The 27,794-nt window shown below is 37.0% G+C and overlaps 3 protein-coding genes across 10 annotated transcripts in view; 1 reads left to right on the forward strand and 2 right to left on the reverse strand.

The window, feature by feature from the left end:
- Positions 1-685: 685 nt before the first annotated feature.
- trim55b (tripartite motif containing 55b) lies at positions 686-7,436 on the reverse strand. Of its 2 annotated transcripts, none has more exons than XM_079862532.1 (8): positions 6,623-7,436; positions 6,151-6,320; positions 4,636-4,813; positions 4,389-4,484; positions 2,322-2,555; positions 1,932-1,954; positions 1,728-1,852; positions 686-1,160 (listed from the first exon to the last, which is right to left on the reverse strand). In XM_079862532.1, the coding sequence occupies exons 1-8, from the start codon at positions 6,740-6,742 to the stop codon at positions 979-981; spliced, it is 1,128 nt and encodes a 375-aa protein (XP_079718658.1). In that variant the 5' UTR covers positions 6,743-7,436; the 3' UTR covers positions 686-978. The 2 variants fall into 2 exon arrangements, with proteins under 2 accessions (XP_079718658.1, XP_079718659.1); XM_079862533.1 differs by having other exon boundaries at positions 4,636-4,810; positions 6,623-6,914.
- A 3,578-nt stretch (positions 7,437-11,014) lies between these two features.
- dnajc5b (DnaJ (Hsp40) homolog, subfamily C, member 5 beta) lies at positions 11,015-18,271 on the reverse strand. Its single transcript, XM_079862537.1, has 5 exons — positions 18,195-18,271; positions 17,621-17,743; positions 15,852-16,065; positions 13,444-13,618; positions 11,015-11,228 (listed from the first exon to the last, which is right to left on the reverse strand). Exons 2-5 carry the CDS (start codon positions 17,725-17,727, stop codon positions 11,143-11,145), a joined length of 582 nt encoding a protein of 193 aa, XP_079718663.1. The 5' UTR covers positions 17,728-17,743; positions 18,195-18,271; the 3' UTR covers positions 11,015-11,142.
- A 4,853-nt stretch (positions 18,272-23,124) lies between these two features.
- Positions 23,125-27,794, forward strand: part of pde7a (phosphodiesterase 7A) — a 31,269-nt gene continuing 26,599 nt past the window's right edge. For 2 of the 7 annotated variants that reach the window (XM_079862517.1, XM_079862526.1), the window contains exon 1: positions 23,125-24,179. In XM_079862517.1, the coding sequence (XP_079718643.1) occupies positions 24,042-24,179 (138 nt within the window). In that variant the 5' untranslated portion in view covers positions 23,125-24,041. The remainder of the gene's footprint in view (positions 24,180-27,794) is intronic. The other 5 variants (XM_079862523.1, XM_079862518.1, XM_079862524.1 and 2 more) reach the window with 4 other exon arrangements.

The following is a 27,794-nucleotide window of genomic DNA, read 5'->3' on the forward strand; positions in this document are numbered from 1 at the left end:
AAAAAAAAAAAAACAGTAGCCATGCATATTATGAAAAAGACAGCTGATTAAATTGCAGTATAAACACTGGTGCTGACTGAAATGTTTCACACCAGACCAAATAACTGACGTGTGGTGACTCATTCTATCTATGCAGCAACTAGAAAAACCATGGGTGTAGGGTTTCACTGAACCATGTCCTAAATTTGATGGTTGAAGCACATCTATATCGATCAAAACTCAGATGCAAACTAAGAACATTTCAGTTCGCTTAAACCTCATGTTTTATGCAGCACCATTCTTTGCCAGAGGTGGAATCCACACATGTTTTGGGGTTGTGCTCCCTGGGCCTCATTATGTTCGTTGTAGATGTTCTCTGTGTGAATCCAGCCACAGATGCACATCCTGTCACTGATCATCCTCCACTGGGCCAGAATATATGGATTACGCAATGTCCTGGCATCGTTATTTCAGCTCGACCACCGAGATGTGTGAACAACACTTGTTTACTCTTCGCCTGCAAATCCAGGGGAAGACAATCCTGTGAGCAATGAGATGTGGAGATTACTTTCACGCCTTGCTATGGACGTTCCTTCAAGTAGACCGGGCATCTACTGTATGTGTGATAAATCAAATGCTTTCAGTCCAAATTGAACTGACTTGAATGTTGGTTTAAATTAAATATGTTACAAATGATCCCACTACACAAGGGTAACCTTTTATTCGTCGTTGACATTAATATGAAATCCAGAACATTTATAGCAAATCATAACTCAAATACCACGTGAACACTCCCTAGGCAGTAAACAACACCACAAATCTTGGAAGGGTTTCTTAAGTCGTCTACATTTATATTTAGTCATGTGCTGACTTAAAGTAACTGAAACATAAACAAACAAAAAAACAGTACCAGCATCTGAAATTCACTGGTCTGTGATTGTTGTGTGTGAAGAGGTCTCAAAAAGACTGTTGGATCAATATGTGTGTTGGCATGCGCAGTTAGGATGATGTGGCGGGTGTGCGTGCGCTCAGGGTTTGTGGGGGCAGAAGGGGCGGTAGGGTTTCGTTCAACTGGCCCAGTGGATCGGCATCTCCCGAGGCTGTCTGCCCTGCCCGGCCGTCCACATCGATGCCCACATCATCCTCATCCTCCTCCTCTTCATCATCATCATCATCATCATCTGCAAAAGATGAGAGTATAAAGGGTCATTCACACAGAACACGTTTTTGCATTCCACTGTGCTGCTTTTCCATTGATTTTCTATGCATCGATTTGCGTTTTTTTCAGCATCTCAGCGTTTTTTTCTCTCGCATAAACAGTGTTCTAATAATGCGGCGCTCAAGATAAAAGAAGTTCAACTTGTAAAAAAAACGCATCTTTTTTAACCGCAAAAACACGTTCTAGCAGTTTCAATTGGAAAAGTTCCATTTCCTCAACCCATTCTCAAGCGTGAAGATACCATCAACCCCATACTGATGATCATCTACAGGACTGACAGTTTTTAGCACCATATTCCTGGTGAATTTTGTATAAAATTGGCTTTCAAATCTGATTAATATACTGAAAAGCCAGGGAGGCTTTTGAACTGGTTGCCCATTGAGTTGCAATTTGAAAACATGCTTAGAGAGGCTTCTAAATTACACATGAAAACGTTTTTTTTCAAACGGTAATCAGTTCAACAAGCTAACTTGATTTAAACCCACATGTTGATAGTCAAAAGTTAATGAGCATTTTAGGCGAGCCGTACCTCTGGCGAAGTCGATATTGCGTAGGGCCATGCACTCTTTCTTGAAGCTCACAGAGTAAAGATCCATGTTCTCATAGCCGCGCTCAACTCTCTCCAGGTGCGAGGTATTCGATGCCTCTGCAATTCTTGCAAACAAGAAACCAATTCAGGGGATGTACAAAACGTGAAATACGCATTAATGTTGCAGAAAGGATCAACACTTACTTTTGAAAGAGGGGTTTGGAACTCTGAATGGCATGTATGAGAGAGAAAGAAGTTTATTTTACAACAAGATAACATAAAAAGTATGAATAAAATATATTGAATTTCTACAGGGTTCCCACTCATGATCTTGTTCATTGCTGGCATAGATTTTCATGCCATTCATAGATTGAAATAATTATGCTTAATAGTGTACGAATGCCTCCAATAAGACCCTTAAACAGACAGAATGATATTTTCACACTAGCTTGGGGGCCGGTTTTTTTCTCGAAACATTTACAAATATTTTAGAGCACAGCAAAACTAGGAAATAGTATATTTCTCATTTCCATGAATTTTGTATGCTTTAAAAAATATATAATTTATAAGTTTCTATAATCCATCTTAAAGGACCTGTAAGAAAACAGCCATCTCAGGTTCTTCCAGTGTCTGTGTTCCTGTCTCCATGATTTTGGTCATGGTCTCCAGATGATCTCCATACTTCCTTATAAGGCCACGTATGTAATTCAGTTTCTCTTCCTGTTCAGCGTTCACTTTCAGGTTCATCTCGCTCTTCCTGTCCTCCAGGATAGCGTACAAGTGGTCAAACTTTTCACACACATTGGACTTCTGTCGCCTGCCATTTTCCTGTAAATATACAAATAATATACAGGTAAATATGAATACATTCATATTTATAAATGTACAGTATATAATAGATCAAAGTATATGTATATTATGTATTAGACTGTTTCTTGAGTAGCAAATCAGCATATTAGAATGATTTCTGAAGGATCATATGACACTGAAGACTGGAGTAATGATCCTGAAAATGCAGCTTTGCCATCACAGGAATAAATTACTTTTTTTTTTAAATATATATTTAAATAAAAAAACTAATAACTGTAATAATATTTAACAATATTACTATTTTTTTTTAAATAAATGCAGCCATGGTGAGCATACCTTCTTTTGGTATTCTTTTGGAGACTTCTTTCAAAATCATTTCATAATCTTACAAACCACTTTTGAGTAGTGTATATAATGTACATAATGTGATATGTAACTCAACCCGCTCCGAGTGGGATTCGAACCGATGTCTCAGGAGTGGGAGGGCTAACAAGGACGCTAAAGACTGCTCGCGCGCTTCTTGAAGTTTAAACCAGGGGGGTAATGTCCTGGAAAACATTGAAGCTTCCCCGGGCGCGGGCGCCGCCATTGATTAGCAGACCATCACATGGTGTTAGCATTCCATTGACTCCCATTCATTTTGGCGTCACTTTGACAGTGAATAACTTTACATCTGAGGCGTTTAAAGACTCCATTTGTCCATTATTTATTTCTAAAGAAACACGAAAATGTATAAAAGGCTCCATTACCTTGTATCTTACGTTATGGCCCTGTAGAAGCAGTTTTTGTAAAAGTAGGCTAACGATTGCGTCATAACCACGCGACTCTCTGTCGCACAGTAGAGAGATTACCGTATGGACAGGAGGAGAAGCTCGCGGGCAATCGGGGAGACGTGGAGGCAAAATGACAAAATAATTAATCAGAATACTTAGCAAAAGTTTCTCCTGCTCCTAGCTCATGGACACCTCCTACTCACACTCTCCGTCTCTGCAAGTTTCGGAAGGGAATGATTCAGATTTCTCTTGGCACAGCTACTAGAAGACAGACGGGTTGCTCACGTCACATCTACGTCGTCAAGCTCAGTTTGAGTCTGTCCAATACGGTCAGCCATCAGGAAGTGAGTGCTTCTAATTGACTTCACTTTTCTCTGTTGAATCCAATGGGGTCGCATTTCTTTTACTGTCTATGGTTTAAACGCACAGATCTTACTGGCCTACGTCCGTTACAGTCACCCCCCTTAACCTCACTCCCATCCGGGTCACGGCACCAAATGTAACCGGTCCTATTCGACCCGTTCCCAGCGGGATTCAAACCGGGGTCTCCGGCGTGCAAGGCTGGCGCGCTCACAAGGACACTAAAGACCGCAGCTTCTAGCGTCAGTCGCTAGTGGGTCTCGTGAGGCCAGGGGAGTGAGGTTTACACACACAGCTCTTACTGGCCTCTATTACGTATAGCATAATCTGTGCATATAATTTTACTAAAGAACGTCACTTCATGGATACAATTTTTTTAAAGATTAAGGTTTGAAACTTTCACTTTGCAAATCAATAGTTTGACTACCTGTTTCTTTCCTTCGACCGCATCTAACCCTCAACCTTGTTCACAATGACTTTCTGTCAGAGGAGCCATATGCTCAACAGAGACGGCTCATTTCTGCTTGCTTGTCAATCATGGAGCCTCTGTGAACGCAACTGTGAGGTCTGGAGAGAATCCAGCTTCCTGCCTGCCTGCTCGTCCATGCCAGAGCGCGTGTATCTTTTGTCAGAGGAAGCGTTCTTACGTTCCTCATCAATAATCCCGTTCTTATGCCAGGCTTTAGGGAGGGAGAAGCCCCCACACAGGGTGACTAACCTCTATGGTTCTGCAGGTCTCCTCCAACTGACTGATGATGCCTTGGATTCTGTCATTATTGCCCACCATCATTGATATTCCATCCGTGAGCTCTGTCTGGAGATGAGGACGTGGGTAAGCATATTAACACACACACTGTAAAAATATATGCTGCGCAGACAAACGCATGCACGCTGATGCAAACTCTGGCGTACTTATGCAGACAATCATAAATATTAATATGCCCCGAAAGCGCTTGATTTTTTACCTTTTGCGTCTGGTAAATACTGTTAAGAGGGGCCACTTCACAGTCCTTATGGGAGCCGAACACTTTACACATTGAACAAGTGGGGACGCTGCAGGTCAGACAGTATATGTTGATTTTCTCGTCCCCATGGATCTCACACATCGGCTGGTCATCCTTCCTCTCAGGAGACGGTCTGCTGCTGTGGAGAATTACAGATCCATGAGTATCAATGTCTGACATCTGAGATTAAACACATGCAGCATGAACTGAATATGTTCAATTCAAGTCAGACTTTTACTTTTCAAAGGTTTGAAACCTCTCGGCTTTGCCTCAGATGAGGACAGGAGTTCAAAACAACGCTTACTGAAATAACTAGGGTTCACAAGGCCATATTGAAGGTCTGTGATGTGTGTCAGTATGCCTAGGAGACTAAACACTGAGTGGTGGAACTAAAAATAAGTTTCCTGCCAGCTGACCGTCATCCTTAGTCTTCTGACCTGTCTGAGTCACAGGTCTTGGGAGTCACATGGACACCGAGGAATCTGTCTGTACACACTTGACAGACACTGACTGAATTATAAAGCTTTAAAAGACAAACCTCTCATCCAAAACAAGCTATTTTTGAATTCATAAAGTGAAACGCTTAAGTGCTATGCAAAGTGACGGGGCGGTAGAGAACTTAATAGTTCAACCCTGGGGAATTTCATTCTTAAAAGCATGTCTGCTCTTATTTTGAGCTTCTTCAGGTTTCTTAATTTCATGCACTTTACTAAAAGGATAAAGGATTATTACACTGTAACCTGCAATTATTAGTTTAAACAGCTGTTTTAAAATCAAAAAAGTTTTTTGCTGGTATAAATGAATATATTTAGGTTGATTCAATATACCTTTTTCAGTATATCTCAACAAAAGAGGTAACTATGAAAGCCCATTTCCACCACATAAGAGAAAAAAATCATTCTGTAGTAATTCATGATTATGACAAGAAAGGTCATAATTATTACATAAAAGTCTAAATGAATTATGAGGTAAGAAGTCAAAAATACTTTTTAATGTCCTAATTTCACTGTTTTAATGTTTAATGACATGTCATAATTATGACTTTAATGTCAATTTCAACTTTTTGTCTCATAATTATGACTTTTTGGCTCGGTTTCACAGACAGGGTTTAGATTAAGCCAGGATTAGGCCTTAGTTCAATTAGGACAAGTAGCTTTTACAATCGTGCCTTAGAAAAAAACATATGTCAAAACAATGTCACTGCCATATTTTAAGACATGCCAGTGCAAGTTGCTTTCAGTTAAAACAGCTCAAACATGAATTTTAGCCTGGGACTAGCTTAAGCCTTATCTGTGAAACCGAGTGTTTGTGTCACTATGATTTATTTACCAAACTGAAAATGACCCGTGGTTCAAGAGTCATTTGTGCACTCTGTAACTCTTCAACCTACTTCATTCTGTATTACACAAGGGATCTTGTTAAACCACATGGACATCCTATTAGAGCTTCCTGAGGTGTCCGTTTCCCAGATCTAACCTGATGTACTCCTGTTTGTACATGTCAATGATGTTTTCCACCAAAAGGTTTCTCTGCAGACCGTAGACACCATGGCGGTCCAGCACAACTTCATGCCTGCAGGATGGACACCTGAAACGGCCCCCGGATGTCACGGAGCCTCCTCTGGTGGGAAGGTATGGATTTGAGGACTGTATGGGGAGTGTGTATAGGACAGCAAATTAATAAAAATAAAACATTTAAATAAAATGTGACTGTTTATTTACAAATATTCATATATTTTAGCTGTAGCAACACTCTGATAACCAATGATAAAACCACAGTAATATAAATTATAATACAAATCATAGTTAATATTTTAAAATGTTCAAAATAATTTATGAAAACATCCACAACGTTAAAACAGTGTATTACATTTTTTAAAATATGGGATATCAATGTTTGTGTGATAGGCTAAATGATGTTGACAAAGAAAAAAATATTGAAACTGTACCTGGAAAATGTCATTAGCACATTTCCGGCAGAGATTGTGTTGACAAGGGAGAATCACAACCGGTTTCGTGAACATTTCCAGACAAATGGGACAGATAAGTTGCTTCTCCAAGCTGTCCATCCTGATTTGACGAGCAACGGCTCCACTGAAGTTGAGAATGAGACTGTTGTTGATCGAGGAAACTAAATTGTCCCAATTCTTGTGAACGGGGTGAACTCAGGCCCTCGCCATTGCCCAACCGCCTGTCTGTACCCTCTATAATGAGGCTTGGCATTCCCCCACGCCAGGGCCCACTATCAGCGAGCGCTGTTTTTAGAAAGCCGCACGTCAGAGGATGCCATGTTTACTTGCCCATATATGAAAATGATACTGTTGACTGTTGCATCTCTTATTAAACGTAACAGGGAATTCATAGAAACATATAATTTAAACATATTTAATACGTAAAAAAAAAAAAAACATAATTCAACTTAAATATAAATATTTTTTTTGAACTGGAATGCTAATAGGATATGACAGACTTGTAATGAAAACACGCGATTCAATGCATCATGCAGTAGTAACTTAGTAGTCTATGCAAGTGCCAAGAAGAAAAAAAACATTACGCTTTAAAAACATAAACGTTTAATTTTTTAAAAAACGTTGTTATAGACTTTACAATATACCTTTGGCTTTGAACACAATTCAGGTAAGAGAATATAACAGTACAAAAATGGCAACGCTGTTAGAAAAAGGTCTGGAGAATGCGGGCATCGATCCCGCTACCTCTCGCATGCTAAGCGAGCGCTCTACCATTTGAGCTAATTCCCCATATGGACTAGCTCAACGGCTAGGGCTAAGAAAATGACGAAACTGCTGCGAATATCTGGACTGAGTTTACTTGACAGATTACTTCTGCTATTTCATATGTGGAATTGTTGTAATAGTTTACCATCATCGTGTATCAATGTATCTCAATTTTGCACTTTTGTGAAAGTATTTGTAAGCTAATGTTGAACATTTGGTTACATTATTTTTGCCTTTCAGTTTTGTTAGATGTAACGACTCGGTTGTTATTTCTAACGAAAATAATCTGTTGATAATTCAATGGATAATTCAATATGATCTATATCCTTTTTAGTCTAGAAATTACACATTGTAAAATTAACTGCGCAAACCACGGCATTATTTCCTGGGCTTCTTTTACAGAAATGTACATTTGAGTAAACTGATTATCAGTTAAAAATATCTAATTTGTAATATCTAGCGTAGCCAGAAAAAAAACTGGGTGTGCTAAATTTATTGTCAGATTAATGTGCAAAAAAAAAAAAAAAAAAAAAAAAACCCCTACTAACTTTAAAGTTATCACTAACTTTACAGAATAGGCTCGACATTAAGCCTTTTCATGTGTGCTTGTCCTTCGAACAAGTAAATCGGCCATTCACTTGACCAAGTAAAAAATGTGCTTGTCTTTTTTTGGGTTGTAGGCTAAATATAATTTATTCTGAAGCAATATTCTCATCAGTATTCAGTCTTTGACATATTTAAATCTGCATATTTATGATATTTTAACCTTTATAAAGGGCATTTTTCCCTGATCGTTTTGCTTCATCTTTCATTTTAAATTCTTAAATTTGATCAATAAATTAATTAGAATAAGACACACTATATGGCTGTTACCAGTGATGTAGTGGTGCCTGGAGAAGTGGGTATACTCTTAATTTATGCCCCCAATATTTTTTGAAGCGTCCCAGCAAAGGATGAACGCTCTGTGTTATAAACAGTGACATGTAAGACCCGTCTTGCATATTAGTTCACCCCCAAATGGGCCAGTAGTATTTGCACATTATCACTTAACTTTTGCAGCTTGACTTTAAGGAGAAAGGATCATTAAGAAATTAATATTAGCCACAGAAGAGGTGCCGTTTTTGCAATTAATACTGGCCCACAGACTAGGAAGAGACAACTAAATAATTATGAATTTTGAGTGACTATTCCTTAGTCAATCCACACATGCAAATTGGACAACTATTCAAGCCATCACTGCATCACTGTCTTTACTGGGTGCAGGGCCGTATAAAAAAGGGAAATGCAGAATGTTTACGCTTATTGTTGACAACAATACACAATCATATATTCGAAACGGGAATGGCCTTAAATAAGAAATGATTCAAGGATTAGGCCTATTTTGCATCGATGTTACATTTCAAACAAATGCCAATGCAATCCTTCTGTGTCCAGAGGCAAATGAGCAACTACTATGAGCATCAAAGATCAGTTTCAGCTACTTTTTCTTTCCTAAATTAATCAATGTTTTTGGACTTGTTCAATTGCTCACTCATAAAGGCAGTCACTTGTCGCCACCTTCTGGCTTAATGATGCAAGTTGCGCAGACACAGACAAGCGCAGTGATACAAACAGTGAAAAGTCCCAGTGCTTATACTGGGGAAATATTCGAACACATTCGAGGTAACGTTATACAAATATATTTATACAATAATAATGGCAATATATTTAATAGGGTGCTTGTGTTGTTAAATTGAGCTTATAGTTTCCACGGTCTTTGATCAAACTGATTATTTCTGTCGGTCATTTAAAACTTCTATCGAAAAACAGCTGTTTAGTTTAGCTAGGCTACTTGCACCTTATCTCGCACTGTATGACCGTAAACTGAACCGTGAAGCGTCGCGTTGGGATTCGCGCTCGGCTCGCGCTTCTGTGAACATAAATCCCGCTTGCTTTGATTGGTCTCAAACATTTTGACATTGACAAGCGGGTGTTTGAGTGCTGAAGCAGCTCAGATGAGAAGGTCGGTTATCGTCGCGATGGGCAAATCATTGCAGCACCAAATTAGAGTTAATATTAGGCAATTATTTCACAACTTTAATTATATACAAATTAAATACATTCATTACTCTCCGGACCTCAGGGACCTCATTGGTGGGTACGGCCTTGTCTGGGTGTTTTTTATTCATGTGAGATTGGATTAGCTACTAAATGATGCACATTAGAGGGGATTTCGAAGTGGATATACCATATACCCTGTTTACATCACCAGTGGCTGTTACCAATCAAATTAAATAATTTACTATGAAAAATTACAACTGCATTAAATAATGTTATGAGATCGTTTAAAATAGTTTAAAATATTTTTTGGAATATACAAAATTGAAATATTGTAAAGAATTATACTTTTGAACACGAAACTAAACCACCAGGTGGCGGCAGGTGACCGTCTTAATGAGTGAGTCATTGAGCCATTTATTCAAACGATTCGTTCAAACGGCTGATTCGTTCAGGAATGAGGCAGTTTAATTGGTCATTGAATGTTTGACTCAACCGATTCGTTCAAAACGGTGAATCATTAAATGAAAACACGGTTATGTTTTTCTCATGATCTCATACGGTTCTGCTATGATCTTTGTTTGGAACTATTTTCGCTGCTGAAATAAGAGAGAAAAAACAGTCAATATTGTGTCTAAAATGTAAGTGACTTAATATGAATTACTTAGAACTGTCATATGAAATCAGTGTCACATTTTCAATCGTTATGGTATTCAGCACTCTCGGTCCTGTGATGTTGCTTAACTGTATCATATGTTTTAAATATAAAAACTCCACAGTGACATGAATTTTTTCCTCTGTATTTTCACTGAGTTTCTTTCACGCGCTCATTTGTTTCCATTTCTCCTCATGAGGCGTCGCACGAGCCTCAACAGCACAACCTTGGTACCGTCAGACATTCAGCGGCTGTTTGCGGATTGGTTGGCAGTGCGAATGTCGGCAGATATTTTTTTTAACGATAATAATTAAACAATTACATTTTAAACTACCAAATATTGTAAGTAAACAACAATAGCCCAAGAATAGACTTTTTTTTTATTAAACCTTAAAATAAATAATTCGCGTACTCACTATTGTCATTTTCATGTTAGGCTACGGTGTATTTTAGACCAACAACAGCCGGAGATGGAGCCCTACATAACGGGTTCCTTCGATAGCTCAGTTGGTAGAGCGGAGGACTGTAGAGGAAACATTGTAATCCTTAGGTCGCTGGTTCGAATCCGGCTCGAAGGAAACATACTTTTGGATTTTTGATAATATATATTTGTATTTAGACTCAGTGGAGTTGCAGTGGATAAAATATTCGTTCAATTGCAAATCAAAATCAAAACCTCTGAAGACATACCAAAGGGCTTTGTGTACATTATATTGCATGAAGATTTTTTGAAACAAGACCACAATCTATATTCAAGGTACAGAAATATCTGAATTCTTATTTTGAAAACCTTTAAGACATACATTTATTATTTAAAGGAGAACCATTCATAATTTTTTTTAATCACATTATCTGTTTTAATTGCACATTAAGCATAAGAATAATATAATATCTGTTATTTACAGACAGCATGACTAAACAAAGCTTAAGAAGGTGAGTATTTTTTGCTTTCTCTGTCCTAAAAGAAGCAGTATATTGTAAAATACATCGATATATTCAAAAAGAATTTAAAAATTAGTATCTATCAATAACTCGTCTGCATTTAGGTGTATGTTCTGTGTCCATCACCGATCAGCTGGGTCTTCTCACTAGCATTGGTTGGCTGCAGCACAATCGGAGTGTCGCCCTCTGAAAAAAACAAAATCACAGGTAAAAGAGGTCACATATGATCATCAATATGGAATAAACAAGAGCTTACTCTGTCTAATGTCATGCCATTTCACACTCCTAATTGAACTTCCTGCTGAAATGAAAAGTGTTTTGTACGCTCCAAGGACGTCCCAGCAATCTGCCGTTAGCCTGCCCCTGCTGGCTGCACTTTTATGACCTCATTGAGCTGGCTCTGTAACACTGGTTTGAAGGGCAGCCCACTGTCCACTGACTTACCTAATGCTGAAAAAATAAGATTCTAAGACCACATGTGTGGATTTTTAGAGACTACTTGAGCAGGACATGACTTGGGCATGACTTTTTTCACTGCACTAATATAAATGCTAACAGGTGCATGCATGCTATCGAGTTTCCGCAACGGACTAAAAAATAAAAATGTAATTGCAACTTTTTAGCTCACAATTCTGACCTTTTTTTTTCTTGGAATTGCGACTTTATATGTTACATAATATTTATATCTTGCATTTGTGAGTTTATCCCCCGGTTTTATAGACAAGGCTTAAGGCTTAAGCCTAGCCTTGGACTAAAATGCATGTTCGAGCTGTTTTATCTAAAAGCAACTTGCAACGGTCATATCTTAAAATAAGTTAGTGCCATTGTTTTGTTTCAAGATTCATACCAATGTTTTTTTTCGAATGCACATTTAAAAATGTGTTCTAATTTAACAAAGGCCTAATCCTGGCTTAATCTAAGCCCTGTCTGTGAAACCGGCCAAATATCTCACAATTCTAAAATAATAATAATAATAATGACCATAAAAATGTATAAAAATAATTGAGAGATATAAACTCAGAATTGCAAGAAATAAAGTCAGAATTGTGATTTTATATCTCGCAATTCTGACTTTATAACTTGCAATTCTGACTCTTTTTTTTTTTTAATTGTGAGATTTAAAAATGTATTTTTTTTTTAAAAAAAGTTATAAAAAGATATAAACTAGCACGTGAGAAAAAAAAGGTCAGAATTGCAAATTATAACCTTGAAATTGCACCAAAAAAAAAAAAAAGTCAAAATTCTCGCAATTCTGACTTTATATTTTACAATTTCAAGTTTATAAGTCGGAATTCTGACTTTATTTTTTCTAGAATTGTGAGATATAAAAGTCGCAATAAATTCCGTACTGTGAGATTTAAACTCACAATTAAAAAATGCCATTGCGACTATTTCCCTCACAATTCTGACTTCCGCAATTGCGACTTTATATCTTGCGAGTTTATATAAACTTGCGATTGCGAGAGAAAAAAGTCAGAATTGTGAGATAAAAAATTGCAATAACCTTTTTTATTTTTTATTCCGTGGTGGAAACAAATTTCCATACACTATACTTTATTAATATTAAAAAGCAGGATATTGTGCCCTTTGTGTTCTCAGGTTGTTTGAGTGAATGCAAGTAAACTAAAACAGAAGAGTAAGTCGTAAGTGTAATTTTTTTACATGGATGATGTAGTTAGGGTCTAAATAAGACAAAAAGCATTTTTGTCAGTACCATCTTGCAAATGGTGCCTTTGAAATGCAAGGAAAGAAAACATTGTTTATTTTTATTGTGAGAATGCTATTAAAAACTAGTATGCAAACGCACTTTGAGAAATGACTCAGATGGCAATTATCACTTTTGTGAGGGACTACAGCACAAGATGTAAAAAAAAAAAACCTCCTACAGCTCACTGGCAGAAGAACGGCGTATTGTATCCAAACATCTGGCTCAGAAGTATCAATTCTATTTATTTTTGTAAGCAGGGTGACTTATACGTTGAAAGCTCTTCCCTCGGCTGATAAGCCATGATCTGCTACATCAAAGCCTATTTTTCTGTTTAAATATTTCATGAAGTTTTTTAATTAGTAAATTATCATATAAGGCTTTTTAAAAATTATTATAGGAAGATTTAGTTGCATAATGTCATATTTAAGTCTTTATAAAGTCTTTCCGCTTTCCATAGAAGAATCTATTTTGAAGATTACCAGCAGAACATTCACAATTAAGACATGAAGAAGATGCTGTTATCGAGAGCTAAATGTGATGCTGTAATTTTGGGATGTGTCCCTTCTAATCATTTTTATCCACTTTTTTTCTTGCTCTAGAGTGACTGAGGCATGTTCTGTAATCATATACCATTTCAAAACTGAGTGTGACCACCTGAAGAACACATCTAAAGTGTTTGCGCATGCCATTTACCTCTCTCGTTGTCCGTACGGATCTGCTCCTCCAGGTCTTCAGGAGACACATAGCACTCAGTGTCCTCTTCTCCAGGTGTGTGCGGTTTGCACTTTCCACAACAGCAGTTGAAACAGCAGCACAGACAACAACAGAAATAGCAACCTGTCAGCAAGCCGCAGATGGCAAACAGCCCCTATAAATGAGAATGTTCGAAATCAGACAGGCACACAGCGTCATGGTTTAGTTTAGATAAAAATATCTATATTACAGTGTCCATTATATAATATTATGTTACAAAGTTATACAAGTATATATATATATATATATATATATATATATATGTGTGTGTGTGTGTATATATATGTGTGTATATATATATATATATATTTTTTTTAGGGCTGTCAAACGATTAATCGCGATTAATCGCATCCAAAATAAAAGTTTGTTTTTACATAATATATGTGTGTGTACGGTGTATAATTATTTTCTATATATAAATACACACACATGCATGTATATATTTAAGAAATATTTGCATGTATATACTGTGTATATATATTTATATTATATATCATTTATATTATATATAAATATGTTATATATAAATAACACATTTTTCTTAAATATATATGCATGTGTGTGTATTTATATATAGAAAATAATTATACTCATACACACACATATATTATGTAAACACAAACTTTTATTTTGGATGCGATTAATCGCGATTAATCGTTTGACAGCCCTAAAAATAATTTATAATTTTTTTAATAAATTTTATATATATATATATATGTAGTTATACAACTTATAATAGCAATATTTATTAAACCAACTGTTAATTAGATACATGTAGTTTAGTAGTATTACTCGGTAAACACTTATATAATTATGCTGTAACAGAATACTATAATGTAAATATAAAATATAGCTTTAAAGTCAGTAGTTGCATTTGCATAAACAATATTTAAAGAACCCTTGTGGTGAAAATCAAGCTTTAAATGTTGTGCAGAGTTGTACAAACCATGTGCAAATTCATAAGTAACACCATTGTTGAGTATTTGCTCTTTAAAACTGCAGTGAATCAAAGACCGTCTCAAAAACGCGGTTTAAAATCGCTGTTGTTTCTGACGTCAGAAACTAACTTGTAACAACGTCAACGTGTGATCGCCAACGAGTGGATCTCTGAGCTGGTGTGAGTGAGTGGAGGCAGGGCTATTTAGCATATTCATAGAACCGCGTATACTAAATGAGGCAAGGGTGTAGAGTTACATTCAAGCTATTTTAAGGCATGAAGAAATTGTTTTAAGGATTTATTTTTGAATATGCAATTTCAGTGATCAAAGATGAGTTTTAAGGGATATAATTATTGACTACAGGGGGAATTTAATTAGTTCTTATTTATGTTCCAGCATTAAAGACACAATGAAATAATTTTTTTATGGAATAGTGCACTATTTATTATAAATCATTTATCCGTGCACATCATTATTATTTTTTTATTTGTGTGCCCTCATAATCTTTAATCATTTGTTTGTTATATGTGTATTTGTATAACTGGGCTGCCTATCTTGGCCAGGACACTCCTGTAATTAAGGTGATGATACACAGGGCAACTTTTTGAGCAATGTTGCTGGGCAATGTTGCCATCAACGGGCAACCAGATGAGACAAGGCCCACGACTGATAAAAATGATCCAGATAGAAATGTATTGCCTATTTTCAATGGGAAAGTGCCCAAGCAACAATCGCTCGGCAAGATTGTCCAGCAATATTGCTCAAAAAGTTGCCCTGTGTATCATCACCTTAAAAGAGATTTTAATCTCAGTGAGGTTGACTCCTGGTTAAATAAAGGCTAAAAAAAATTTTTTTTTGCAAAGACGCCTCTGATTACATGTTTTTTGACATGAGGGCGGGATCAACCTGTCCGTCACATGACATCACAGCAATAGTGAACCACAATGATCAAACGATCCAATCAATTCCTGATGGATAAAATCAAGTCCCGCCCTACATTTTTTCTTGTCCGAGAAGCCGTTTCACTCGGATTTACGTCACAGTAAGGAAGAAAAGACTGCCGATTTCACATTCTAATATTATTTCTATTCCATTTTTTTAAGTACATTTTTTGCTATAAAATAATGTACAAATATTTGAACATGGTTTCAAGTATATAAAGTCAAAAATGCAAGAATAAAAGAAATAAAATGCACTGTAAAAATATATTTTCAGGTAACCAAAAAAAACTGCAAAAATATTATTTATTTAATATGACTAATAGTATTGTGTTTACATGATATATAATTCAAATTGTGTATTGTGTAGATTACACCAACACAATTTTTTTTTAAGTATCAGGTCATATAATAATAGCTCCTACAAGTAAAAAAAAAAAATGTCTGTATAGAAACAAGACTGATACCTCACCTTTGCCCACCAGCTGGAGAGCATGAAGTACGTGTTCACATTCTCCTCCCCGAACTGCTGCGACACATACAGACCCAGGGAGCCGTACTTGTCATAAATGTTCCTCTTAGTAACGTCAGACAGCACCGCATGGGCATTGTTGAGCTCTTTAAATTTGTCAGTGGCATCAGGGTTCTCAGGGTTCTTGTCAGGATGATATTTCAAAGCGAGCTTCCTAAAAAAAAAAAAAAAGGTTGAGGACATTTTAAAGATAATTTTTTTTCCTTGCAACATGCAATGCAAAAAGCATAACTGACATGAGGATCATATAGACATATGTAAAATCAGGAAATATATTTAAATGACCTCCGAAATACAGAATGTGCCCTTTGTATGCACCTAATGAAAGTGGCATAAAACAACCGTTATAAAAGGAAACACAAATACTTTTTGGTCTCACACACAGTGAGAGGAAACTCATTACCATGTGGCCAGTTTAAAATGCTGTATCTGTCTGTTTGATGATCTCAGCAGGGTGTGATCTTTAGCGGCTAGCTGTCTTCTGCGCACGCTGCTTGACCTGTCTGTGTGTCGGCAAGACCGCAGACCCCATTAGCGCCTCGGCACACGAGGGGTGGTGAAGAGAGGAACGTCACCAAGGTTGACATTTTTTCCCATTAGAACCAGCAGTGCATTGCAAATGTCTCTGTCTCTGACTCAGTTCAGGTCTGCGCTGAATGAACGCCAGCATGTCCCAAACTCTGCGCAACACTTTTCAAAACTCTCTGCAGCAATAAGGAAGAGTTTGACATTTTATAATGCTGTGAAATGTAATATCCTTCAGCTCCAAATGGTTGTGGATGATCGAATATCAAACTATAAATATTTATAGTAGTTTGTAAAAGCCACGGAGAGCAGTATACATCTATTTATACCATTTAAAAATAGCCAAGAGTTTGAATCTTAAAAACATTACATGAACATAGACTCTATTTATTTTTTTACATATCTTTTGTTGTTGCTGAATCCAAAAAAATTAATGTATAATTTATAATTCTCCGAGCACGCTCGCTTGTTAATTTTTGATTAAGCCAAAGCCGTCTGCAAGAGTTGTGATGATTATATATTCATTAACAGCAAACAAGTGCTGTTAAAATGCTAACCATTTAAATGCCTCCTTGAACAACGTGTAAATTAGAGCAATTAGATTCTATGATTGTTGGAACATCAGTATGGCGTTTGAAACACACTTGTCTAATGAAGCTCTCCTACTTGTTGCCTTCATGTTTTAGTGTACAAGATACAGAAGAAGCTGTGCAGCCACAGAAAAGGAAAACTGTAAAAAAACAAACAGTTTCATATAGTGTTACCTACAAGTTATGATATTAAACGTCAAGATATTACTCCCAAAGGCAAGGCTGTCGCTTTTCCATGCCGCTATCTAACTTATAGTGCAGAATCATTCATGCACATACACACGTCGTGCATCACGAACATGCTCTCGTATGTGAGATTCTTTCATCATTCCTGATCCCAGTAAAATAAAGGATGCCATCTGTTCAGCATAATGAATATTTCAGTTTTGTGGAAGTCATATTATATTCATGCAGCTCCACTGCAACTGATGGCTGAGATTATAGAGGAACGTGTCACATTTTGGCGCTTTCTCCATCTTTTGCTCCCTCGTTTACCCCTGTCTTCCTACATGTAGTATCTGAACTTCTTACCTAGTTACCAGAACCCAAAGTAAATGCATCTCGGGACAAATGAGAGTGTGAATCACGTCTTACCTGTAGGATCTCTTGATGTCATCATGGGTGCAGTTCTTGTCAAGGCCAAGAACCTGGTACAGAGCCTCTCCTGATGTGGACAGGGCCCGTTGCCTTTGCTCAGCCATGATCTTAAACCATTACCTTAACATCAAAAGAACAAATCAACCATCAATAAATTGTACAAGACAGTAGGTCAGGTCCGGTTCTCCTGTGTGGTGAACAAGATACAAATGACGTTTGGTTTGAGACTTACAACGTCACTCTTTCCACAGCAACCCAGACCTGGTTGACTTTTTGTTTACATAAGTTTCAAAGCAATCCCTCTCTTTGTAAGAAAATACATAAATTGAAAGGTTATTGCAGATAATATATACCTGTCTGTCCAAAACAACCTCCAACCAACCCCCACTCCTGGATAATTCCATCTTTCATAATGAGCCTTCATTGAATATTAAATAGTTCTAAAAAATGATACAGCCTTCATATTTCTGTTGAGCTTTACAATGGCTGATTGCTAAAACGTGAGAAGCAAAAATGGGGCAATAAGAGCAATGTTGCTCTTAATCTCAAAGAAGATCATTCGTTTTCTTACCTGTTAACAGACTCCAAACCTAAATCCTTCTCCAGGGCAGGTAGACAGGCTAATGGAGTCAGGTTCCTTCTCTGAAGGCAAGTAGATTACTGAGGAGATAAATTATACATGGAACTAGTCATGAGCTCAGGTAACTTTAGGCCAGTTTAACATGGTTATCAACAAGGTGCATTAGGTTTCAGCGCCTGGTGTTCGATGGAAGATGTTTGATGATGACCACTGTCTGGTTTCTGAGTATGGACACACGTTACCTGCCATAACTGACTTTTAAACCTCCATGATTAGGACTGAGGAGGATAAAAAGGTTAGGTTTCGTGTCTATATGGTTGAATCAGCTAGTCTTGTGTGCGTGCATGAATGTGCTTGAGTGTATGCATTTTCTGTCTGAAGCAAGATCGCCATCTTGCGGCGCCTTTCTGCAAACGCAGTGACGTCCAAATGCACATTTAAAAAAACTACTTTGCTCGAACAAAAATTGTAAAACAGGAAAGTCTTATAATTAGTTTGGTCTCAAGTTATAAAAACTAATGTCCAGAATTATAAGCATAACCGCCATATTAACTCACGTCAGAAGATGTGCGCATGCGCAGCTCAAAGGGATTTAAACGGATAGTTGAGGGTGAGTAAATGATGACAACATTCCCTTTAACCAATATATTCACATTTGCTAAAATAAACTCTGACATTCATATTTTGGTACTGTATATTGGAAGAAACTAAAGACTGATTCACGTAATGCCATTTGTGAACAAACAGAAGTGTTTATAAACTAAGAAATTAGGTTTAATCGACTCTGTGACCATTTTTTATGTTTTATAAAATTTTATGTGAATATTAGGCTACATTTTTCATTGAATAAGTAAATGCATATCTAGAACGATACTTAAATTATAGAGGAGGCCTACGGAATTTGTACTAAAGATATCCTTTAACGTTAATTTTGTAACTCTAAATGGATTTAATAAAAAAAAAAAAATCTGATTAGAACAGAGATGATGCCAAATATAATGCCAATTGATTCACTGAGCTATATTTTATCCACACATTTTTGATGTTGTATTGCGAGGGACCACATTCTAAATTTTAAAAGGCAGCTATTTTTCATAAAGACCCAATTTATACAGTGAAAAATGAACATCATAAATATTTGAAAATATTTAGTTTCTATTGTTACGTTATTACTTGTTTCTACTTAGCCTACTATAGTACTGTATTGTTAGATGTATTGTTTACTTATTTATTTATTTACTTATTTATTTATCTATTATTATTGTTATTAGTTTGAATTTTTTCTCTACATTTTTACACTCCCTTGCGGCCTGAAAATCCCTGTTGTGTAGCAAAAAAAATCTAGCACTTATCTTGTATCACCACAAGATGGCATCTGAGCATGAATTTTTATTCTATCAGTGGTTAATGGAAAAAAAGTTACTTTTCTATAATATTACTTTTACTCACCCTTTTAAAAATGTCATTAAATGCTGAAAAATTTCATATTCCTACAAATTTTAAATTATGCATAGACGTTTTATGGAAAATATGACCAAACTAATCACATATTCCCAATCCCAAAAACATCCAGCAGTCAAAACAAGGGGGAAAATCATCACTGACGTCAACCAGCAGTGTGGAATTATGCGCTCCCCTTGTTTATGATCTCCTGATGACTGCTGCATAGCACAGGTCGTGTTGCAAGTGGATACATGGAGTCTCGAGGGGAATTAAGCAGGTGTGCTGCTCGCCACCCCTCATCATTGTCTCCTCGGGAGGCTGTTCCTGCAAAGCACGTCTGCCTGGGGAATGGCATTTGTGGCAAACTAAGCCTCAGAAACAAACCATTAATGAAATGATTGCCCCTCAGTCAGGAAATGTGAGACTCCCAAATGAGCAGCACGCTGGGCCACCGGTAGTGGACGGGAAGCAGTCCTTGACACTGATTAAACGGTATCGTAAAAGTAAATGAATGAACAGATCCGCTAATAACTACACTGGCAGATATGCATGATGCCAGACGTCTTATCTTGTTAAGTGTGTTGTGTTTGCTTTCTCTGTTTGGTCCCGAGGTTTAATTCTTTCTAGCAACATTTAGATTTAAAGAGTGAAGGATGAAAGGGATACTTCACCCAAAAATGAAAATTGTGTCATTACTTATTCACCCTCATGTTGTTCCAAACCTGTTTGAGTTTCTTTCTTCTGTTGAACACAAAAGAAGATATTTTGAAGAATGTTGGCAACCAGACAATTGACGGCACCCATTGACTTAGTAGGAAAAAAAGACTATGGAAGTCAATGGGTGCCGTCAACTGTCTGGTTACCAACATTCTTTAAAATATCTTTTGTGTTCAACAGGAGAAAGAAATGATGACAAATTTTTGGGTGAAGTATCCCTTTAAGCATTTTCATGTACACTCTTAAAAATAAAGGGTCTTTATTGGAATCAATAGATCATAAAGAACCTTTAACATCCATGGAATCTTTCCATTGTACAAAAAGGTTTTATACAGTGGAAAAAAGGTTCTTCAGAGTATTAAAAAAAAGGGTTCTTTTACTCTGGGAAAACTTAAAATGGTTCTTCTATTGCATTACACAAACCTCCCTTTGGAACCTTTATTTTTAAGAGTGTAGCGACCACATAGATCACACTAGAACCATTAATATATCAACATTAGTTATATCAACAATGCATTTTTCAGAAAAATAATAATAATTTAAATCATATTTCCAAGAAGTTCACCGGGGTAAAGCACTCTAGTAATCTGTGTGCTTTGGCACCGTTTATTCAGGATAGAAACGGATTAGGACTGCATGGTGTGGGGTTTGGTTGTGTAGAATTGTATTGTGAGCGACGGGGAGGGGGTGGGATGGAGCAATTATACTCACTACTGGCATATGGCCTCTGTTGCCATGGCACAGTTCACTATTGTCCCCCTGGTCTCCAGCAACTCGAGTTAAAACATTCGCTAAAGCTTTGCTAACATTGCAAAGCTTTACGACTTAAATTGATGAATTAAAGAGAGTGAGTCGAACTTGCCTCTATAGGTAAAAATAGGCACTACTTATGTGATTGCAAAAGAAAGGATAACTGTACAAAATGACATAACATGTATTACTACACTATTTGGCCCACACAATCACCATGAGGATGAATTTCAGTTGGTAAGTTTATGCTTATTCACATTAACAGTTTTATTGAAACTGGAACAAGCCTTAGTTCATGATGATGACTTTGAAGTGCGTTTCCATGCAAATTGTACCTCAGCACACAATGTGATACTTAGAGACTGCTATTGACTAGTGTTGTCATGCAATTACCTGGTAATGCCTGACAGCACTCTTATTGTTTAAACTTACAAGGTTCTCTGGTAAGCCTCTGTCTTAAAGGGTTAGTTCACAAATTTTTTTTAAAATTATGCCATAATTTACTCAACCTCAAGCCATCCTAGGTGTATATGACTTGCTTCTTCCAGCCAAACACAATCGCATTTATATAAAAAAATATCCTGGTTCTTCCCAGCTTTGTAATGGGAGTGAATGGTACCATTTTTTCAAGCCCAAAAAAAGCGCATCCATCCATTATAAAAGTAATCCATACAGCTCCAGGGGGTTAATAAAGGCCTTCTGAAGAGAAGCGATGCTTTTTTGTATTTTGTTTATTTATAACGTTTATTTATAATAACTGGCTTCCGTAACAGCTTTAGTAATTGTATTAGCTTTAGTAACAGCTGTACGCTAGTCAGTGTAGAGTGACCTCTGATCTGACGTATGGCGTATCCTCAAACACGTAGGCGAGTCTAAAAAGTCTAAAACGAGAATTTATAAAGAGAAATGTCGGAGGAGTTTGAGTTTGTTGAACCGCGAGAGGCGTCTATTCTCACCTAAGCTTACGCTATGCCTACATCATATGCCGGAACTCGACTTTCTCGTTAAAGTGCGGACAGACGTTACCGGAAGCTAGTGATTACAGTTTATAAAGTTATAATTATGGATATTTTTCTTGCAAAAACGCTTTGCTTTGCTTCAGAAGGCCTTTATTAACCCACTGGAGCCGTATAAATTACTTTGATGGATGGATGCACTTTTTCGGCCTTCAAAATTTTTTTACCATTCACTCCCATTATAAAGCTTGGAAGAGCAAGGATATTTTAAAAAAAATATAACTCTGTGTTTGCCTGAAAAAAGAAAGTCATGTACACCTAGGGCTTGAGGGTGAGTAAATTGTTATTTTTGGGTGAACTAACTCTTTAAGCAAACAAAACCTAAAGGCAAAACTGGAAGAAAGAAGCTAAGTTTATTTGTATATCACATACATTCGCTATTTATAGGTACTATAACATATAGCCTAAATATGACATTTAGTTTACTGGATTATATACCTTTGATTGGCAGGTTTCTATACCCTGCTGGGCCTAAGATGGGTTTTAGCTGGTCTCCCAGTGTGTTTTTTTAGGCACCCTTTAGTCGGTTAGTCTTGGTGATCAGCTAACCAGCTGAACACTAGCTGGATCAGGCTATGAAAGCAACTTAGGTTGGTTTAAGATATGTTTATTAGCAGGGTCCTTTAAATTGTTTTAAAAAGTAGAAGAAGAAAAAAACGTTTACTCATGGGTTTTATTATTGAGAGAAGTTAACAGTGGCTCACTGCTCACGAAGAACTGGATGACTCATACAGAGAAAAGGTAATCACTGGCAATGATGTAGACCGGCTGCAGGGCAAACCCCGTTGTAGTGGAATACCCTTGTTGAGGTCCGTACAGTCACTGAACGAGTGCATAAATGATTCTTGAAAGCATCGCCAATGAGATTCGCCGTCTCAATAGCGCTGCACGATTTAGTCCAATGGGAAGCGGCCTTACATGAACTGCTGCACGCCTATTGGCTCATTAAGACGAGGACGTTTTGCGAACGCTTTCTGTACAACCCCATCTCTTTCGCAGGTGGTGCATGTTCGGAAACAGCTTGCAATGTTCAGGACGAACTGAGACTGTCGTATGTTATCCTTGTAATTTATTTCCCGTTTTACGTTTTCTTTTTGACACTGACCGAACAGCATGTGCCAACACACGCATGGCGTGGTCGCGGGGCGTGTTTTTATTCCACCCAGGCCACTTTTTTCTGGTTGATATACAGTGCTGCATTGAGTGTGTGTTGAATTACGGGTGCTATCTGTGTGTCTGCACTGAGGAAAAAGACAGCGAGAATAAATGTTCATGCACCGCAAAGCTTGAATGAAATCCGTCGTTAAACGGATACAACTTCACGTACATTTATTTATATATATTCGCAGGATCTCTCTGTTTTCTACAAGCATCGGGGTTTGAAGTGGTCATGCCTTTTGTTTTAATTTGGGAGACGAGACTGCGGAGCCATTTGCACGATGATGATGATTCACGACTGGACGGAGTTTAAAAAATGAGGAAGCATTTTTTTCTAAAGATACTAAAAAGATAGAGGAGAGGCCTCGTCGTTCCGCAGGCCGTGATCTGTGCATGGGAAAAGGGAGAAGAAAGGAAGAAAAACGAGCCTGATGAATAAAAATCGAGTGAAATGGAGCACGAGACACGCGCGTGGGGAAATATGGACCATATCAATAACGACGGCGGTGTGCGCGAGAACCAGATAGATCCGAACAAAATGAAGCACTTCGCCTCTTGAGCATTTAAACTGATATTTTTTTATTTGCAATTTAAAGGAGAGGGGATTCCCGTGATTTTTGAGAGTTCCAAACAGCGCTCAAGTTCCATGCAAGTTCTCCCCTCCGCCTTCTTTTGATTTCTTTGATTATTTTACTACTTCTTTCAGCGGGTTTGAATTATTTTTGATCCGGATCCATAGCGTTGATATTATTCAATGGAATTATGTTATCAGTTACCGGTTTTGCCTCTAGACAGGCCGGTTCCCAAACATGTTCTCAGCCGGAGGGGAGCCATTAGTTTCAGCTCCAGTTCCTCTTTATTCGGAGCCCCCGACCCGAGGCAGCTGTCACAGGTAAAGAACAAAACATTTGGGCTGTGTGTCAAAACCTAGAGAGCTGTCTACCTAGAGAATCAGACGCTCGTTCGAATCATTTTGGAGCATCCAAAATATTCGCATGTTCGGAACGTTCAAATGATGCTCAAATTCTTCCTGTGTAGTAGGAATGTATCAATTAAGGTTCCGAATTCGATTCGTTAACGGTTCAACTAACGATTCTGTTTGTGTTTTTGAAGAAGAAAGAAATAGTTTGTGTTCATGAAGTGTAATTCATGCTGCTTTTACTGCTCTGTCATCAAATGACTCTTTAATGATTGGTAATACGTTTCGTTCATACAATATTGTCAATATCTTTGGCTACTCGTTGTCATATATCAACTTGTCAGTAACAGTCTCTGGTGCCTTAAGTACAACATATTTTGTTTTTTCGAGTCGGACATAGCGAAATCTTAATAATTCAGCTACGGCTCCGACTGATTCTTAAGTACTTTTGATTCTAAAAAGGAACCGGATCATAAGAGTCATTCTTTGGAGAATTGGACATCGTTTCACGATGCAGATTTAGGAAACGCAGATTATTTAGCAAAGTGTAATTTGTGCACATTCGTGGACCATTAACGCAATCGAACGTCATTAAAAATTATCCAATGTATTTTTAGTAAAACAACTGATTCTCGGCGCTCAACCCTATGTAGGCAGCTCACAAGGTTTTGAGACGAGGCCCAATATCTATTTCCATGCTTAATTATTCTTGTACTTGTTTAGGGTCTTGATTTATTTACTCAGAAGTCCCCAAGTGTCAGGGCTTGACAAGAGAGCGTTATTTTCCCTAATTGTCTGTTGTCGCTGTCATACTGCGGTGTTGGCAACACAAAATATGTTTTGTTGTCCCTTTGGGCCACATGCTGACAGTCTTTTCAGGCTGAAAGTGTGTCACTCTCTCCCCCTCACACACACAATGTTTGAATTTGTTGGGGATTCTCTTGGACAGCCCTCTTGCAACTTGTTACTCAGTGTCCATTGGAGAAATTGTAGGTGTTTCTCTGCTTTTAACCCTGTAAAGCCTGATGTATTAAATAATAGTAACAAAATATATATATTTTTAAATTGGAACAGTTTATAGAACCTATAGACAAAATAATTAAAAAAGACCTAAAATATACAAAATTAATATATAAGAATAACGTTTTCTATGGTTTGTATCATATTTGATACATCAGGCCTGCATGACCCAGTATGATATAGTGAGAATATGGATCTCACTCCAGGAGAAAAAAAAAAAAAAAAGTCAGAGAGATGCAATCTGGTGCAGATGTTATGTATATGGCTATATGAAATTCTGATGCAATGATGATTGAGCGATGCAAAAAACAATCCTCAAACGTCGGCTGTATCATATTTGACATACTTTTTAACATGATTTTCCCCCCAAAAAAGAGAGAAAGAACTTGCTTCAGTCGAGTAAATGTTCATCTTAAAGCATGACTAACGACTTAAAAGTTATTCAAAACCATTAAAGATTTCACAGCCAAGATACACAAGTATTACTAAGTTTTAAATTTTTTCTAAAAGGTCTATGAACTATCAATCAGAGGGCAGAAGGCATAGATGGTGTGCAACAGGTTTTTTCAGCAGTTTTAATCATGTTGATAAATAATGCATGTATCGATGATACAGTAGAGGCTTTATAGGGTTATGTAGCATTGCATCTTTCAACCATGTTAAAACTGGCATAATAACGTATTTCTTGCTTTTTTAAAAATTGGTATTGTGTGATGAAACTGTGAAAACAGTTGCTTGCACATTGAGTAATACAGTGCTATCACGTGTTAGATATCAAATATAAAGGCAGTGCGTGTATAAGCGATGCTTTTAAGATGAACTGTAATCTTTAGCGGCCTGTACTTAATCTTTAATATGAGATAATGCATATCTCCAGGTCAAAGGATTGTTACTCACTGTACTTGATACATTTACTAGTCTTGCAGCAAGCTCACACAGTGGGAGATAACATGCTTCGCTAGTGAAAGAAGCCCTGCAGGGCTTTGAGGCCTAGAATTTAAGATGTAGTCAGTCAATAATAAGGGTCATGTCACCAAGCGACCGCTTGTATTGAGAGTTAGATTAGATAACCCTTCTGTCCAGTGTATTGCCCCAACTGCCCCTGGTTGTCTGATGCTATCAGCATCTCTAAAGTCAAACATATGCAAATGTATTTGGCTGCTGCTTTTCTAGTCAAACTAGCGACTGCTGAATGTTTTGGATTATTACGAACAACAGTGTCCACGTTATATCATAGATTTTCTGACTTGCTCTCTATCATAACAGGTGTTTTGCCAGCAGAAAAATTGTTTCCCTTGGTTTTTAATACAATTTCCAGGTCCATTGGGAGTTTGACCCAGAATGCATTGAGACCTATTTGCCTCTCTTAATGGCATTGCTTTGGCAAGCTTTGTGCAAAAAGCATTTGTCTCTTATCCCTGTCTGTTAGGCTGCATGCATGAAAGCCCAGCAGCTACAACCGCCTTCTCTAAAAACACAATGCCTGACTAAGTGCCTCCCAGAGAGCTTGCTCTGAAACCCAGCAAAGCTCTGCCTGGATTTTCGCTGGAATTTCATCCGTGGGTGGAATGTGGGATAGACCCGGAGCGGCTGTTGGCCCTCAGTCTTGACAAGTCCAGGCCTTTGTGCTCCCTCTGTATGGAAGGGACGCATGTTCTGAACGTCTGTAGTTAGGAATAAGCTGGTAACATTCGCCAGCCTGTTCTTTGCCCAGCTTTCAGTGCAGCGGCTTAGAGCAATATTTTCATGAAAAGATGAGATCAGCACCGTGTAGCACAGCTTTCCACCAAGTTAGGGTCACCATTTCTGGTCCTGTCATATGTATTTTCATTTTAAATAATTCTAGACCCTGTGAAATTGCTTGACAAGCTCCGTTTTCTTTCTTGAGTTGATGTAGGCTTTAGTAATGTGATGTTACATTCAAGAAACCATGCTATTTGCCATTACTCGTTGGCCATTATAGGGCATTTGATTGCTATACGATTCTTCATTATTCTTTCTACAGTATTCATTTGATGCAAATAATAATAATAATAATAGATAGGAACGGAAATATTTATTTATTTATTTATTTATTATTATTATTATTAGTAGTAGTAGTTTAATATTTTTAAAAGTCAATTAATAATAACAGTAGAAATATTAAGTATTAATATTATCAATATTAATATAAATCATCGTAAGTGGCATATTTGTATGCACATTTACTTTTTTTAAACTTTTTTGAATGCAAATAACTACAGGAAAAATAATTAGAAACTGAAATAATAATAATAAAATAATATTTATTATTAGTAAACATTTTATGCAGTTAAAATCATATAATAATTATTATTGAAATCAATTTTAATATTGTAAATGACATTGTGTAACATTTTAAAATATATTTAATGTGCTATTATTATATTATTGTACTTTACATTTAATGCAAACAAATACAATGTTAATAATTAGAAAAAAGAAAACTATTATTATTATTATTATTATTATTATTATTACTTCTACTAGTAGTAGTTGTAGTCGGGGTGGGCAATATGGCAAAAATATTATATCATGATTTTTTTCAGG

Source organism: Squalius cephalus (genome assembly GCF_949319135.1).
Source record: "Squalius cephalus genome assembly, chromosome: 25".
Classification (NCBI taxonomy): Eukaryota; Metazoa; Chordata; class Actinopteri; order Cypriniformes; family Leuciscidae; genus Squalius; species Squalius cephalus.

What these genes read in the sequence shown, in the direction of transcription:
- trim55b (XM_079862532.1), bottom strand. Translation starts at nt 6,742, where the DNA reads ATGGACAGCTTGGAGAAGCAACTTATCTGTCCCATTTGTCTGGAAATG. An exon ending in GTGCTAATGACATTTTCCAG is followed by an intron (nt 6,321 to 6,622) that starts GTACAGTTTCAA and finishes CTCCCCATACAG; the next exon opens with TCCTCAAATCCATACCTTCC. An exon ending in TCCAAACCCCTCTTTCAAAA is followed by an intron (nt 1,853 to 1,931) that starts GTAAGTGTTGAT and finishes CTTGTTTGCAAG; the next exon opens with AATTGCAGAGGCATCGAATA.
- dnajc5b (XM_079862537.1), bottom strand. Translation starts at nt 17,727, where the DNA reads ATGGCTGAGCAAAGGCAACGGGCCCTGTCCACATCAGGAGAGGCTCTG. An exon ending in GACATCAAGAGATCCTACAG is followed by an intron (nt 16,066 to 17,620) that starts GTAAGACGTGAT and finishes TTTTTTTTTTAG; the next exon opens with GAAGCTCGCTTTGAAATATC. An exon ending in CCGTACGGACAACGAGAGAG is followed by an intron (nt 11,229 to 13,443) that starts GTAAATGGCATG and finishes TGTTTTTTTCAG; the next exon opens with AGGGCGACACTCCGATTGTG.